This window comes from Rhinolophus sinicus, chromosome 1, assembly GCF_057876585.1.
Source record: "Rhinolophus sinicus isolate RSI-liver-muscle chromosome 1, RSI-T2T, whole genome shotgun sequence".
NCBI lineage: Eukaryota > Metazoa > Chordata > Mammalia > Chiroptera > Rhinolophidae > Rhinolophus > Rhinolophus sinicus.
Window position 1 is genome coordinate 11,450,454 of NC_142501.1, and position 13,486 is coordinate 11,463,939.

The 13,486-nt window shown below is 54.8% G+C and overlaps 1 protein-coding gene across 2 annotated transcripts; it reads left to right on the forward strand.

Moving 5' to 3' along the window:
- The first annotated feature begins 1,473 nt into the window (after nt 1-1,473).
- C1QTNF6 (C1q and TNF related 6) lies at nt 1,474-13,124 on the forward strand. Of its 2 annotated transcripts, none has more exons than XM_019753007.3 (3): nt 1,474-1,717; nt 8,100-8,358; nt 10,818-13,124. In XM_019753007.3, exons 2-3 carry the CDS (start codon nt 8,106-8,108, stop codon nt 11,363-11,365), a joined length of 801 nt encoding a protein of 266 aa, XP_019608566.1. In that variant the 5' UTR covers nt 1,474-1,717; nt 8,100-8,105; the 3' UTR covers nt 11,366-13,124. The 2 variants fall into 2 exon arrangements, with proteins under 2 accessions (XP_019608566.1, XP_019608567.1); XM_019753008.3 differs by lacking the exon at nt 1,474-1,717 and adding an exon at nt 5,147-5,538.
- Nucleotides 13,125-13,486: the final 362 nt, after the last annotated feature.

Sequence of the window (13,486 nt, forward strand, 5' to 3'; positions counted from 1 at the left end):
GGAGCAGATGTCTCTATTGTTAGGAGGTTTACATTAGTTAATATTTATAAACAGCTTAGAATAGTGCCCAGTACATTGTAAGTGCCATGTGTTAAATAAATGTGAGAAGTGCTTTAACGATCAAGAACCCATCCACGGGTGGGGGTGGAAGTCTCCCCAGGAGGGGGTTATAGCCTAGCTGAGTGTAAAGAGGGACTTGAAGTTTGTGCACAGGGAAGGAGGCATGGGAAACCTTCAACGTCCTGAGAATAGCTATGATAGCCATTTTGCAGCTGAAGACAGGGAGGCCTGGGGTAGTCATGTGACTTGCCCAGTGTCACAGCACCAGAGGCAGGACCAAGAACCCTAGTTTCCTAGCCCCCAGTACAGGGTCTGTAGTTTTTCAGAACCACAAAAATGAGGGCTGAGGTGTGAGGAGTGATGCTAGGGGTAGAGCGAGTTCTGAGGCCACTGGTGCCAGCTTCTTAGTGGGTACTGGGCAGTGGCAGACAATGCCCTCAGGCAACACCAAACAGGCATGAGGGGCAGCCCAGGCCCCATTGGGGACCTTGGTTGCCTCCTAGAGGACCAGCCACCCTCCAGCGCCTTTGGCGGGCCAGGGCAGTGTGCACACAGGGGTGAATGACGGGCACACACTTCATGCGCATGTGTGTGCTTGGAGGGCAAGGTCAGCCTTCACTTTTTCACTGGCTCAAAGTAAGTGCCCAGGCCACACTTGGCATGTTCGAGGGTCCCAGACACCTCAGGACCTAGCTAGCTTGGGCACTTGGGGACACAGCCTGTAGGCAGCCAGGAGCTCATATACTCTAGAGCAGGGGTGTCCAAACTTTTTTCAACGTTTTTCACCAAGGGCCATATGCGGTAAAATACACAAACAGCCAGGCCACTCACTCGAGGTGAAGTACGTACTGCTTCACCTGGTTTATTTAAGTAAACTAAATATATTTTTGGAATTTGCTGCAGGCCAATTAAAAGTGGCCCACAGGCCGCAGTTTGGACACCCCTACTCTAGAGCCATCTTGTTAAAGCGGGGGAAAATTAGGCCTGTGGTCAGACATGGCCTCTCTGACCTGCTATCTGCTTTAATGACCAGGAAATATGTCAATATTTGCACATGAGAACTGCTGTCCCTGCCACACTTGGTCAACACGCCCAGATTCTGTTTGGTTTCTCCCCCTGTAAGAGGAAAGGTTGTCTCTGTGCTCTGGCCTTCTTTCTGCTTGTCAGACAGGGCGAGTCTTTCCTCTCTGGCCATAATAAATGGCAGCAATTAGGAGGAGGACAAAACAAACACAATGCCCACCACAGCGGCAGGAGCTCTTAGCCATAGTCAGGTTCAAACCCCAGCGCCACCACTTCTTAGCTCTGCATGCCTTTGGGCCAGCCTTGGAACCTCTTGGAGCCTGTTTCCTCAACCATAAAATGGGCTCCATACCCCCATGTCACAGGACTACTGCAGGATCAGGAGGCAGCGGATTGGCCACGGAGTGGCTGCGGCCCAGGCCAGCGTGTGCTCCGTGTCCGGCAGGGGGCGCCGGGAACCTCCCCCTCGCCGCGTGGCGCCTGTCTCGCTGCTTCGCTCGGCACTCAGCTCTAATCGGCCCCTTTCGGTCAGACTCGACTATGTTCGTCTGGACACGCTGGGCTCGGCCAGACTCGGCTCTGCTCGGCTCCTCGGCGGCACTCAGCTCTGCTTGGCCAAGATCGGCCTGATCCGGTTAGACTCGCTACGCTCGGCGCTGGACGCGCAAAGGCCCCTCCCCCGCGCCACAGCGGCTTCTCCCTCCCACCCGCTCATTGGGCTTCCGGGACTGAGGACTGGAGGCCGGAGCAGGAGCTGGGTGGGCTTTGTGCCGTAACGCCTGCTAATATTCCCGCAGCGGGGGCCCCGATTGGTGCCGAACGTGGCCACCACCGGTGGCAGTCGTTCCCCAGTAGTTGAGGCCGGAGCGGGTGGGGCTGGAGGGTCTCCCCGGGCCTAGGTGGAGGAGTCACTCCCCTTAATTTTGCCGATTGAGTTGGGGGGAGGAAAGGTTGGCTTTGGCCTCCCACGCGCTTTGGCGACTCCATCATCCTGGCTCTGCCACTAGTTGGCCGTGGGGAGGGAGCCAGTTGCTTCACCTGTTTCCCTGAGCCTCTGTTTCCCCCTGTGTAACAACAGGGTCCAGAGGGCCTGAGACAACACTGACTGTTTCCTTCTCTGGGCCTCTTGGGGCTTCGGTTTCTCCTTGAAGTGGGATAAATCCAACTCAGATTAACACTTTGGGTCATGGTTTGCGGAAAGCACAGGATGGAGAAACTGAGTCCAGGGAGCAAAATCCACCTAGCTAGTCAAAGGAGAGGCCCAGTGCAGCCTGGAAGCCCGAAAGACCGAGCTGCTCACAAGAGGGAGGGTCGGGTTGGATCCTCTGTCCACTTTGTGGAGAGTGAGATTTGGAGGAAGAAGTGAAGGAATTGGTGCCGCTAGGGCGTCTCAGTGGGCTCTTCTTTCTCCTTCCCCCTAGTTTCCTAAGAAGGGGATGGGACGGGTGGGGGCATCACAAACCGTGGGTGGGATGGGGGTGGGTGCCGGCTGGGATGCGGGCATCACAGGCCTCCGGGCACGATCGCTCTTCCCAGTAGGTGGCGCTCACGGGTTCTTTTGTTTAGTTTCTTAATTGTTCTTGGAACAATTGGCTCTGTGACCTGACATTCACAACTCGCATATCTGACTCCAGATATCCGTGTTTTCTGTTCTCTCTCACATTTTGACAGGCACATATTTTATTTTTTAAATACACGCAGGGTTCCCGGGGCTTTGTAAGCACTGACTAAATGTCACTATTTTTATACCTTCTCCAAACTCGGAACTCGAAGGTAGATGTGGCTAGGAGCTGGGTTTCGAGAGCCAGTGAGTTTGTGCCTCATTTTCCTCATCTGTGTGCATGAGGAGAATAGGTTCATGCCCGCCCCGTATTCAGGGTTTAGGCAGGGAGAAGCACTGATGGACGGCCAGCAGAGCGTACTCACCATTGGGTGTTCCACCAGGCTGCTTAGATGGCCTTTGCCTCCAAATGTCTCTCATGCCCAGAGATACCAAGGCTCAGAGGTAGAGACATGCCCAAGGTCACACATTGAGAAGGAGGTGGAGCTGAGACATCACCCAGATTTGTCTGCCCCAGGGCTGGAGTTCTGTCTCCAAGCTACCTGGCCCGCTGGGGAGGTCTCGGAATGGCTGGGAGACCACGGGATCATGCACAAATGGAGGGATTTTAGGCATGTGAAAAGGTGGGAGGAAAAATATTAAAGTACAATACTTCTGAGTCCTGCTCTGTAGTCTGCCCTGCTTCTAGCCAGCTGCCCTGGACCAAGGCGGACAAGGGGCTCTTTTTCTGGATGTCGATGTGTCTGGGGGCCAAAGGAGCTGGCCCTAGAAGCTGGCGAGTCAGGTGCCTTTCCAGGGCTCAGCTTTCTCACCTGTTAAGGGGATGACCAGCCTTCTCTTGCAGAGGGGCTGTTGAATGAGACATGGAACAGAGTGCTGGCCACATAATAGGCCCTGACAAAACCCTTCCTGTGTCCCCACCCTGCTTCTCTCCAAAGGGAAAACCTCTGTCCACTTTCCCTTTCCTCACATGCTAGTCTTTTTAAGCCAGAGAGCTCAGAGACAGCTAGCTGTCTCCCCGCTCCAATGTTGCTGACTAGGCCCTTTTCCTGGTGGCAGCAGAGTCGGGAGGCTGGGAGGGTGGCTCCCCTTGGCTCCTTTCCTCTGCAGTCATGGCTCTGTGCCCTGGGAATGCTGCCTGGGGCAGGGCCACATAGAGGGCACAGCCAGTGTGGATTAATTTTCCAGCAGCCATAGTCCTTCCATCTGCTTTCCTTTGGGCCCCCTTGGGCCCCTAAATAGGCCCGGGGGGCTCCAAGTGGATTTGGGAGGGGGACACAGCACAAAGCTAGAAGTTGGGTGTCTGGCTGTCATCCCAGCTTGGACTCCCATCTGCTGTGTGACCTTGAGCCAAAGACTTGTCCTCCCTGGGTCATAGTATCCTTGTGGGACAGATTAAGGAATTGGATTAGATCATCTCTAAGGGTCCTTCCAGGCCTGGATATTCTGTGCTTTGATTATCCCCCAAGCTAATAGGAAAACAGGCCCAGAGATGAGAGCTGGTCAAGAACACACGGAGGCTGTTTCATCCGCCACACCTCGCCCAGCTGTGAGTGGGGACTGGGTGGGTTTAGTGTCCAAACCCCCAGACTTTAGTAAATTCCCTTAGGTCTCTGTACTCCTGCACCTCCCGAGCGCCATCATGTCACCTCTCTCCAGAGGGCAGACCCTGAACTGCAGCCTTTGCCCACAACCATGCCCATTGTGCCATTGTGGGAAGTCCAGTGGGATGGAGAACATTTCTATCCTGTAGGGCGTGGTTCCTCTTCACTAGCTGTGTGACCTTAGGCAAGTCACATCAGCTCCCTTTCCCAAGGCTGGGGTGGGATTTGTTGAAATAATGGATGTAGAGAGCCTTTGGGTACCAAAAGCCCCTGCAAAGAAGGTCCAGGCAATATGTACTCAACAAATGTAGAATGAGAGCGTGCTGGAGGGCAAGGGACATTTGACAGTCTTTGCACAGGGGCCTCTGGCTGCAGAGAATCAGGGCTACGGCCCTTGCTAAACCTCCCACAGCCCAAACTGAAAGAAGCTGAGGCAGGTCGCTGCCCAGGCCAGGGGCACACTCTACAGGCTGCCCTCCTGTGAACTTCTTGGGGGTCATTTTCATAGGGCAGTTGGCTCTAGAAGACCAGGAGGGTGAATCAATCATGGCAAAATTCCAGGCAGAGGAGGAGGACTTTGGCATCCATTGAGGTGGGGTTTTGACCTGGCTGCCACCCTTACCTGATACGTGAGGAGGTAATACCTTCACTGGACAAGCCTTTACTGAGCCTTCCATGAATGGCAGGAATGGGACTGGAGACTGGAGTTCTACAGATACCTAGGGTGTCACTTAACTGCTGAGTGGCAGTGCCAGGATTTGAACCTGAGGCTGCTAGACTCCTGCCGGTGCCCTCTCCACTCTTCGGCTTAAACTGGAGCCGCACCCCCACTCCACCCAGCAGCAGGATTCCAGCCCAGCCTCTCCCTTCCTGAACAACTTAAGGGGCTCCTGCCCCTCCCCCACCCCACCTCAATTTCCCTGCAAGCATATCAGGGGCCTCGGACCCCTTCAGGCTCTGACTTTATTGGGCCTCTGAATCAAACAAGACCCCACTGGACCACCAAAGAGTTAAGCAAAGAAAATCCAGAGCTCCCTTTATCTCCGGAGAACCTAGCGGCTAGAGGGGAGGGAGCAGGGAGGAGGGGAAGTGGGAAGCCAGCTCAGCCCGCTCCCTCAGCCGGCCCTCCCTCCCACTCGCCCTGCCTCCATCCCTTACTCCCTCCTTCCTCGTCTGGGCCTGGGGGTCTGGACCAGCAACAAGTTATTATTGCAGACATGGGCCAAGGAGCCAGAGGCCGCCCCGAGGCCCCCGGTCCGTGAGCCGCTGTGCGAGGCTGCAGGACGCAGGGTGAGTGATGGGATGTCCTGCAATTCCCATGGCAGGGCGGCAGGGCCGAGGAGGCTGGGGTCAGAGTCTGGAATTCCTCTCCTCCCTCCTCTCTTCCCGGACACGTCGCACATCTCAGGCCCTGCTCTAACCCTTTGGCCCTGGCTAGCTCCTCTAGACTCTCCACGTCCCATTCCCTCCTGTGACTGAGACCTTAGTCCCTGGAGAAGGGCTGCCCTCAGCTGCTCCTGGCTTGTGCCCACCCCTGCTGGGACACAAAGCAACTCAGTGCAGCAGGCCCTGACCCCAAAGAGGTCCCAAATAGAAGCTCCCAAATGGAAGCAGCAGGGACCCCTAAATCACCCCCAGTGACATGGCCCCTCATACTGGATCCCTGCCTGGCACTCTTCCCCCAAGGCCCATGATGATCCTGGAGGTCCTTATTATTACTTTTGTTCAAAGCTGCTTTGCTTCCTGCTTCCTGTCCCTCAGGCACAGTTTATGTCTCAGAGCTTTTGACTCCCAGCTGTCTGGGCCAACAGAAATATCTTTAAAGCGACCCAGTCCTCTGAGAGAAGTTCGGCTCTTCCCATTCCTTGTACTATGCTGGGCAGGCACTGGAAAGAACTTGTGCTGGGTGGAGGAAGCAAGAAACTTTTTATTGAGTTTTTCACAAGACAGGCACCTTCCCTGCATTTAATTATTCCCAAACAACCTGGGAGGGAGGTGGTGGTGTCCTCTCCTTGTAAATGTCTAGGAGCAGAAAGCCCAGAGAGGGTAAGCCACTAGCCCTAGGTCACACAACTTGTAAACTAGTCTAGGATCTCAGGTCTGACTAAGACCTCACCTTTTCCCATGAGGTCACATTCTGACCAGGAAAAAGGGGATTTTTTTTTTTCTTTTCTTTTTTTTTTTTCTTTTCTCAAAACCACTGGGATGTGCAATTTACAAATAAAAGATCAGGGTGATTGATAATCCTGAGCAGAGAGGACTTGGTCTGTGAGGCTTTGACCTGCCTTATTGAGCAGAACCAGGAAACCCGACTAGGGTGGGGAGAGAGGAGCCAGGTAGTAGCCCCAGGGGGAGGGAGGTGTTCAGGGGAGGGCTTCTGGCCCTTTAAAACCTAGCTTTTACCACAGTGCTCAGCAGAGATAGGGTGGCATTTAAAACAGTAATAATTTTACCTTTTCTACATGTATTAACCACAGAAAAATATTTTTGAATTGTACTAAATGTTAAAGGAGAACAAAAGGAAATAAACAAAGAAACGCCAGAAGTGTAAAAACCAGTCTGGTTTCAAAAGCTGAGTTTCTGATCGTGTGATAACTTGGTGCCAGCCCCCAAAGACTGTCACCACTTCAAAGGCTTTTTGCCCAGCTTCCTGCCCACCCAGCCCCCTGGCCTGTCTCCAGCTGCTGGTGTCCAGGCTACTTCCTGCCCCTCTCCAGGAACTCTGGATCCCTTCTTGGCCAAGCCCAAAACACATCCTCACAAACCCTTGGACTTCTCTGATCCTTTTGAATTTTCCAGACTTTCTAGTCCAGCCCCTTAATTCCAATTTACCACCTTGGCAGCTGATTGGCAGGTCTATGATGATTGACACAACCACTGTCCAATGAATGAACTCTCCCGAGCCTTCTCTGCAGGGAGGCTGTGTAAGGTTGAGTTGTGGAGGTTGTTGACTGCACAAAGATGCCTAGAGGGGAGGTGGGCTGACACCAGCCCTTGCCAAGCTCCACACCCTCAGTGGTGCATTCTCTTTTGTTTCTAATTTGCCTGTCCTGAGGGGTGCCTTCTCCTACCCTGCACAAAGGCATTGTATAAGCCAGCAGTCGCTTGTAGCCCACGACTCAGCCTACCTACTCCTGACTTCTCAACAATATAATAACACCAACACCACACAGAACCCCATGTGTTTTCTCAGGTGGAAGTTGCTACCTTCCTGCTAGAATAAATTAATTTTCCTTTTTTTTTTTTTTGTCAGGACCATGGTGCTCACACGTCAGACCATGGGTTCAGTCACGTGTCCCCTCTCCTAAAGAAAAATCCTGCAGAATCCTTTGTGTTTGTCCCAAGGGCTCACTAGCCTTCCTCAGGCTGTACCAGTGGCATGTGCTTGTAGGACATGGTGGAGTCAATGGCAAGAAAACAAACCAGAGGGAGGTGGGGGGAGGGGGAACATTTTACAGTCTCAGTTGTATGACCCAGGGGCAGCTGGGGCATCTTCCTCACCTGCCCCAGCACATGCCTCCCAGGACCCTCCTCTGCTCTTGGCTATGGCTCTCTCAGAAGAACTTCCTCCTTCGGGGTACTTGTGTGACAGAGCCTCCAGGGACTAGGTTTTTTCTGGGAGGTTTTTCTCAGCCTCCAGGCCCTACCCTGCCACAAGTCTCTGTGACCTTGAAGATCTTGCTTCCCTGGGTGGGTCTCAGAGTTCTTGTCTGTTCAACGGGGGCACTGATGCTCTCTCCCCGAGTTATGTGAGGAGCTCACTTGCTATGGGTGGCAGCCTCCACGTTGGGCCTGTGCACAACAGAGATGTGAAGTTAAATGTGATTTCTGCCCCTCCTTCCCTGCTCCAGGTCGCCATGGGGGTAGCTGGCCCAGACCTCTTCTGTGCAGTGCTTCTGCTCCCTCTTCTGGTGTTTGGAGTCCCCACTGAGGAGCCCACCTCTAGGGAAGCGGTGGCCTCCAGTACACCAGGTTACTGCCAACGGTGCTGTGACTCTGAGGATGCCCTGGTCCCTGCTGATGCTGCTGATGTGTCCTCGGCCTCTCCGTCTGCCCTCCCGTACGTGTTGCCTGAGGTCAGGCCCTACATTAACATCACCATCCTGAAGGGTGAGTAACCACATGCAGCTTGGGCTGGACTGGCCTAGTCGGGCACAGGGAGGGCCTGGGGGGGGGGGGTCTCTTCCTGGGCCAGGGAGGTGAGGTGGAGGAAGCAGAAGAAACCAGAACAGAAAATTGTCCCAGACCCTTTCTTTCATTCAGTCTTTAATTGAGCACCTGCTATGTGCCAGGACGGTTCTAAATTCTAGGGCCTGAGCATGAACAAATCAGACAGACATGCCTACCACCATCAAGCTTCCATTCTAGGGCTGGAGGCAGACAGTGAGCAATACACATATTACCCAAGTCAATGAGACAGAATGTTCAATGGTAATAAATGCCATGGAAATGACAAGGTGGGGCTGGGTAAGGAGCTTTGGGAGTGCAGGTATGGGGGCAGGTTGCCTATCAAATAGGGTGGTCAGTTCTCACCGAGAAGGTGAGGGAGAAGCCATGTGTATCTGGGGAAGAACATTCCAGGCAGAGGGAAAAGCAGGTGCATAGGCCCTGGGGTAGGAAAGGGCCTGGAGTTTTGTGTTTGTTTATTTATTATTGGAGAATATTGGGGAACAGTGTGTTTTCCCAGGGCCCATCAGCTCCAAGTCATTGTTCTTTCAATCTAGCTGTGGAGCGAGCAGCTCAGCTCCAAGTCCAGTTGCGGTTTTCAATCTTATTCGGCAACCTTGTGGTTGAGAACTGGCACTCTAACCAACTGAGCCATCCAGCTGCCCAAGGCCTGGAGTTTTTAAGGAGCAGGGGCAAGGGGAGAAGCTGAGGTTGGAGACAAAACAGGGCCCGGATGAGACTTGGGTTCTCCTCTGAGTGAGATAGAGGCAGGGGAGGGTTTGAGCAGAGGAGGGACCTGATCCAACTTAGGTTTCAAATGGATCCCTTTAATGTCATGTGGTGAATATATGCCAGGGGACAAGGTGGAAGCAGAGAGAACTACGGGAGGCCACTAGGGCCATGCAGGTGAGAGCTGGCTCCCTGTCCTTTACAATCAGACTGAAGAAAACTACTTCTGCTGCTAGGGACTGTGATTGGCTGGGGCTGGGGCCCGGCTCTCGAGATCCTTGACCTCCATCTTTGCTCACAACGACCCCAAAGTTGGTACTTTGTCATTCATCCCACTTTGCAGATGGGGAAACTGAGCCTCTGAGAGGGGAGGAGGTCTCCTGGAGTCACACAGTTGTCGGGGCGGAGCCAGGATCTGTCTCTGTGGTCTCCGCAGGGCCACTCTGTCCCACAGCCAGGGGTGGGCTGGCGTCTGAGACCCTCCCACATTCAGATTTCGTGGGTGAGGATGCCTCCCTTCCTCACCCCTCTTCCCCGACCACCTCACACATCACACCTTCTCCAAGGCCAACGGAGCCCTCTGGGGCAAACCGAGTGCTCTGCAAACTGTAAAGTGTGGTGCACACAATGAGGCAGTTAGTTCTCTAGTGAGGCTGTTGAACCAGATCTTCGAAGAGCTGTGGGCCGCCTCCTCCTCTTCTCTCCAGGCTTCTCCCCCAAGGGCCTGCTTGTGTCTTCCTTTCGGCTCCTTTCTCCACTCTTTCCGTGGCAATAGGGGACCTCCAGAAAACACAGGGCCATGCAGTTCATTCAAAGGGCTCACGGTGCCATTTCAGGCTCCGTGACAGGCAGCAGAGAAATATTTGGGATCAGGTCCCGCAAGACATAGATGGCTACCTGCTTCTCCTTTGTTCAAAGTCAGCCTGGAATAAGGGCTGGGCAGAAGTGTGTCTGCCTGGGGACCAGGTTAGTTGCTGCCAGGGCAGGTGGGTACTGGCCAAGCAGTGCTGGGTGAGCCATCCTGCTTCATATTTGCAGTTTCCAGAGTGCTTTCCAGTGGGGTACTTTGTTGAGGTCTCATGAACGCCCTTGTGAGGCAGGCATGATCCTTTTCAAGATACATGCCAAATAAAAAACTCAGCCATGAAATGGTCAAGGTCACACAGGGGGGTGTAATGCCAGCCAAGGGCTGCCTGGCTCCTTGCTGGGGCGTTTCCTTGGGTTGGGGGAGGGGGTGGCAGAGGTATTTTCCTTGGTTCCTTCTCTGGGTCAGAAATGCAAAGTGCATCCTGCCATGCCCACATCCCCACAGGAGTCTGGCTGGGTGCAGTGACCCCCCCCCTCCCCCGCCAGGGCCTCACTGAGCCCACAGTAGGAGGGAAACTGCCAAGGAGGGGAACACGTGGGCACGGAGACACTGCAGTTGGAGTCCTGCCTCTTCTGCTCCTGAGCTGTGTGCTCCTAGGCGAGTCACTTAATCTCTCCGTGAGTGGAGAGGGTCATGGTGTCTTCTTTAGAGGGGCACTCAGGGGGTATGCCTGACATGCAGGAGTGCTCAATAAATGCTGGCTCCTTCTCCAGGCAGGGGCAGAGCCCTCCACAAACAAGCGTAGGTACCCCCTTGGTTCAGGCCCCGGTGCTCCCCCTGACTTCTCCCCTTCTTGCTCCCACAGGTGACAAAGGAGACCGAGGCCAGCTGGGCATGCCAGGGAAGCTGGGCAGGGAGGGCTCCCGGGGAGAGCGCGGTCTGCAGGGCACCAAGGGTGCCAAGGGGCAGGCGGGCAGCCCTGGTGGCCCGTGCCAGATGCGCTTTTCTGCCTTTTCGGTGGGCCGCAAGACGGCCCTGCACAGCAGCGAGGGCTTCCAGCCGCTGCTCTTTGACACGGTCTTCGTCAACCCAGATGGGCACTTTGACCTGGGCGCCGGCCACTTTGTCGCCCCCCTGCGCGGCCTCTACTTCTTCAGCCTCAACGTGCACAGCTGGAACTTCAAGGAGACGTACGTGCACGTGGTGCACAATGAGGAGGCAGCCGTGATCCTGTACGCGCAGCCCAGCGACCGCAGCATCATGCAGAGCCAGAGCGTGATGCTGGCCCTGGCTCCTGGCGACCGCGTCTGGGCACGGCTCTTCAAGCGCGAGCGTGAGAACGCGGTGTACAGCGATGACGTGGACACCTACATCACCTTCAGTGGCCACCTCATCAAGCCGGAGGACGATTAGTGCCTCCAGCAGGCTGGCTGTGGTGTGGGGTGGCTGTGGGCAGGTCTCCTCCCCGGTGCGGCCTCAGTGTTCACCTCTGTAAAGTGGGCCCACTGGGCCTGGCATTCCAGGTAGCCCTCCTCTCCTTTCCTTCCCTCCCAGCCTGTTTCTGCTGCTCTCCTCTCTCAGACATATTTTAAGAAGCCATGTAACCTAATATTTTAGAACTTTCCCAGTCTTTTCGACCAGTGTGTCTCAAACTTGATTGTGCGTATGAATCACCTGGGGATCGTGCTAAAATGCAGGTTTTGATCCAGCAGGCGTGGAGTGGACCCAGGATTCTGCATTTCTAATGAGTTCCTGGGTGACACCGCTAATGTTGCTGGTCTATGGACCCCACTGGAATAACCAAATTCTAGAACTTTCACAACATTCTAATACTTCCTGAACATTCTGCAATCCTCCAAACATTCTAGAATCTTCCTCACATCCTTAAATTCTCCCATTTCTCTAGGACTTCCCCTCCTTTGTTCTCTTGTCTCTTCCTCCTTCTCTCTTCCTCTCATCTTTACCCCCTCCTGTGCAGCTGATGCTAATTTGTTCTTCATCCAACGCTCACTGAGCGTTCACTCTGTGCCAGGCCTTGGGAAAGCTGGGGTGAGTCATACACAGGCCCTGCTCTTGGTGAGAGTATGCGGTCCAGCTGGGTGGGGAGACACAGAGGATTCTGAGATCTGACCCAGAGAAACGCATGGGGCTCTTATTACATAAGTCTGGGTTCTGAGCGTTCAGAAACTATGGCCCCTCCTTACCCACACTCCCTACGGCTAGTGGGACAGGGTTCTGAGGTGTGGGGGGATGTTTCCTGACTATTCCTCTCTTTCCTGCCTAATGCCCATCATTACAGCAAACCTGAGGGGCTTTGGTCAGGGCAGGGTGGTGTGAGGAGAGGACCCAGGGCCTTGGGGGTATTTGGGGGTGAGAGAGCGAAGGAAGAAGGGAGCAGACCCGTAGCTCCCCACACAGCTGGTCCGATCAGCTGTGAGGACACCGAACCTCCTGACAGCGCCCCTCCCTGCCCTGCTCTCAGGGCTCTGTCAAGGCCTTGCTCATCCTGCCAAAGGTGACTGGGCCTCCGTTCTCCCAGCTTCCCAGACACTGTCAGACACTGACGTCTGTTCCTAGGTGCTCCCTCATCCCCCTTGGCCCCTCTCGCCAGCCCAGTGCCCTGGCTCTTCAGGCTTTAAGGTGCTGAGGCCCTGGTGGGCAGCTCCTGCCCAGCAGCGTCTCCTCTGGCCTGTGCTGCCTTTAGAAACTCCACTGGGCAATGGGCCAGGACAGAAGGCACCAGGCTTTGGACCCCTCAGCAGGTCTGGGGAACTGAAGTGAGTAACATTTCAGGTTGGTCAGGGGGACCCTCCTCTGAGCCATGATGCCAAGAGAGGTGTTGGGAGAAGCCCAGGCCAAATAAGGGACCTCAGGCTTTCTGTCCCTTCTTCCACTCCCAGCCTTCCTCTCCCAGGACCCAGGTGGCCTGACCCTCTTCTCAGAGGGAGGCAGCCTCCACCCGTTCTGGTTGGTGCGTATGCAGCCAAACTGGGCAGAAGGGGCCCGGTTTGTGGCCTCTGGTGCTCACTCCTAGCCCAGGCAGCCACGGTGCACGGCTGGGGATGGCAGCAGGGCCTCCCAAGGGCCTGACGAAGGCCGGTGCTATACAACCACTCCCAGTCCCCTGCTACCTGCCCTGCTTGTCCAGCGTGATTAAAGGTTTTGTGTCTTCTTGGTGACTCAGCCTGGTTTTTTTCTGCTCAATGTTCTTTGCCCACCTTGGGCGGGCAGCTGGTCCTGGTTCCCTTGGGGTCCAGATCCAGAGCTCTGGAAAGACTGAGGCAGCCCCGAGCTCCACTCTACGGGTTCCCCACCCATAAAGAAACCAGCCCCCTGGGTTACTCAGGCAGCCCATGCGTCTTGATGTTAGCCTACTCAGCTCAGCGTCTGCTGTGCGACACCTGGCTGTGACCTCAGGAAAGTCCCTACTCCTCTGAGTGTCAGTTTCCTTGTCTGTAAAATGGGATGACGATAATCTTCCTCACAGGGCGGCTGTCAGGACTAGAAGAGAGGCTGCCTGGTGAGCGCCGTGTT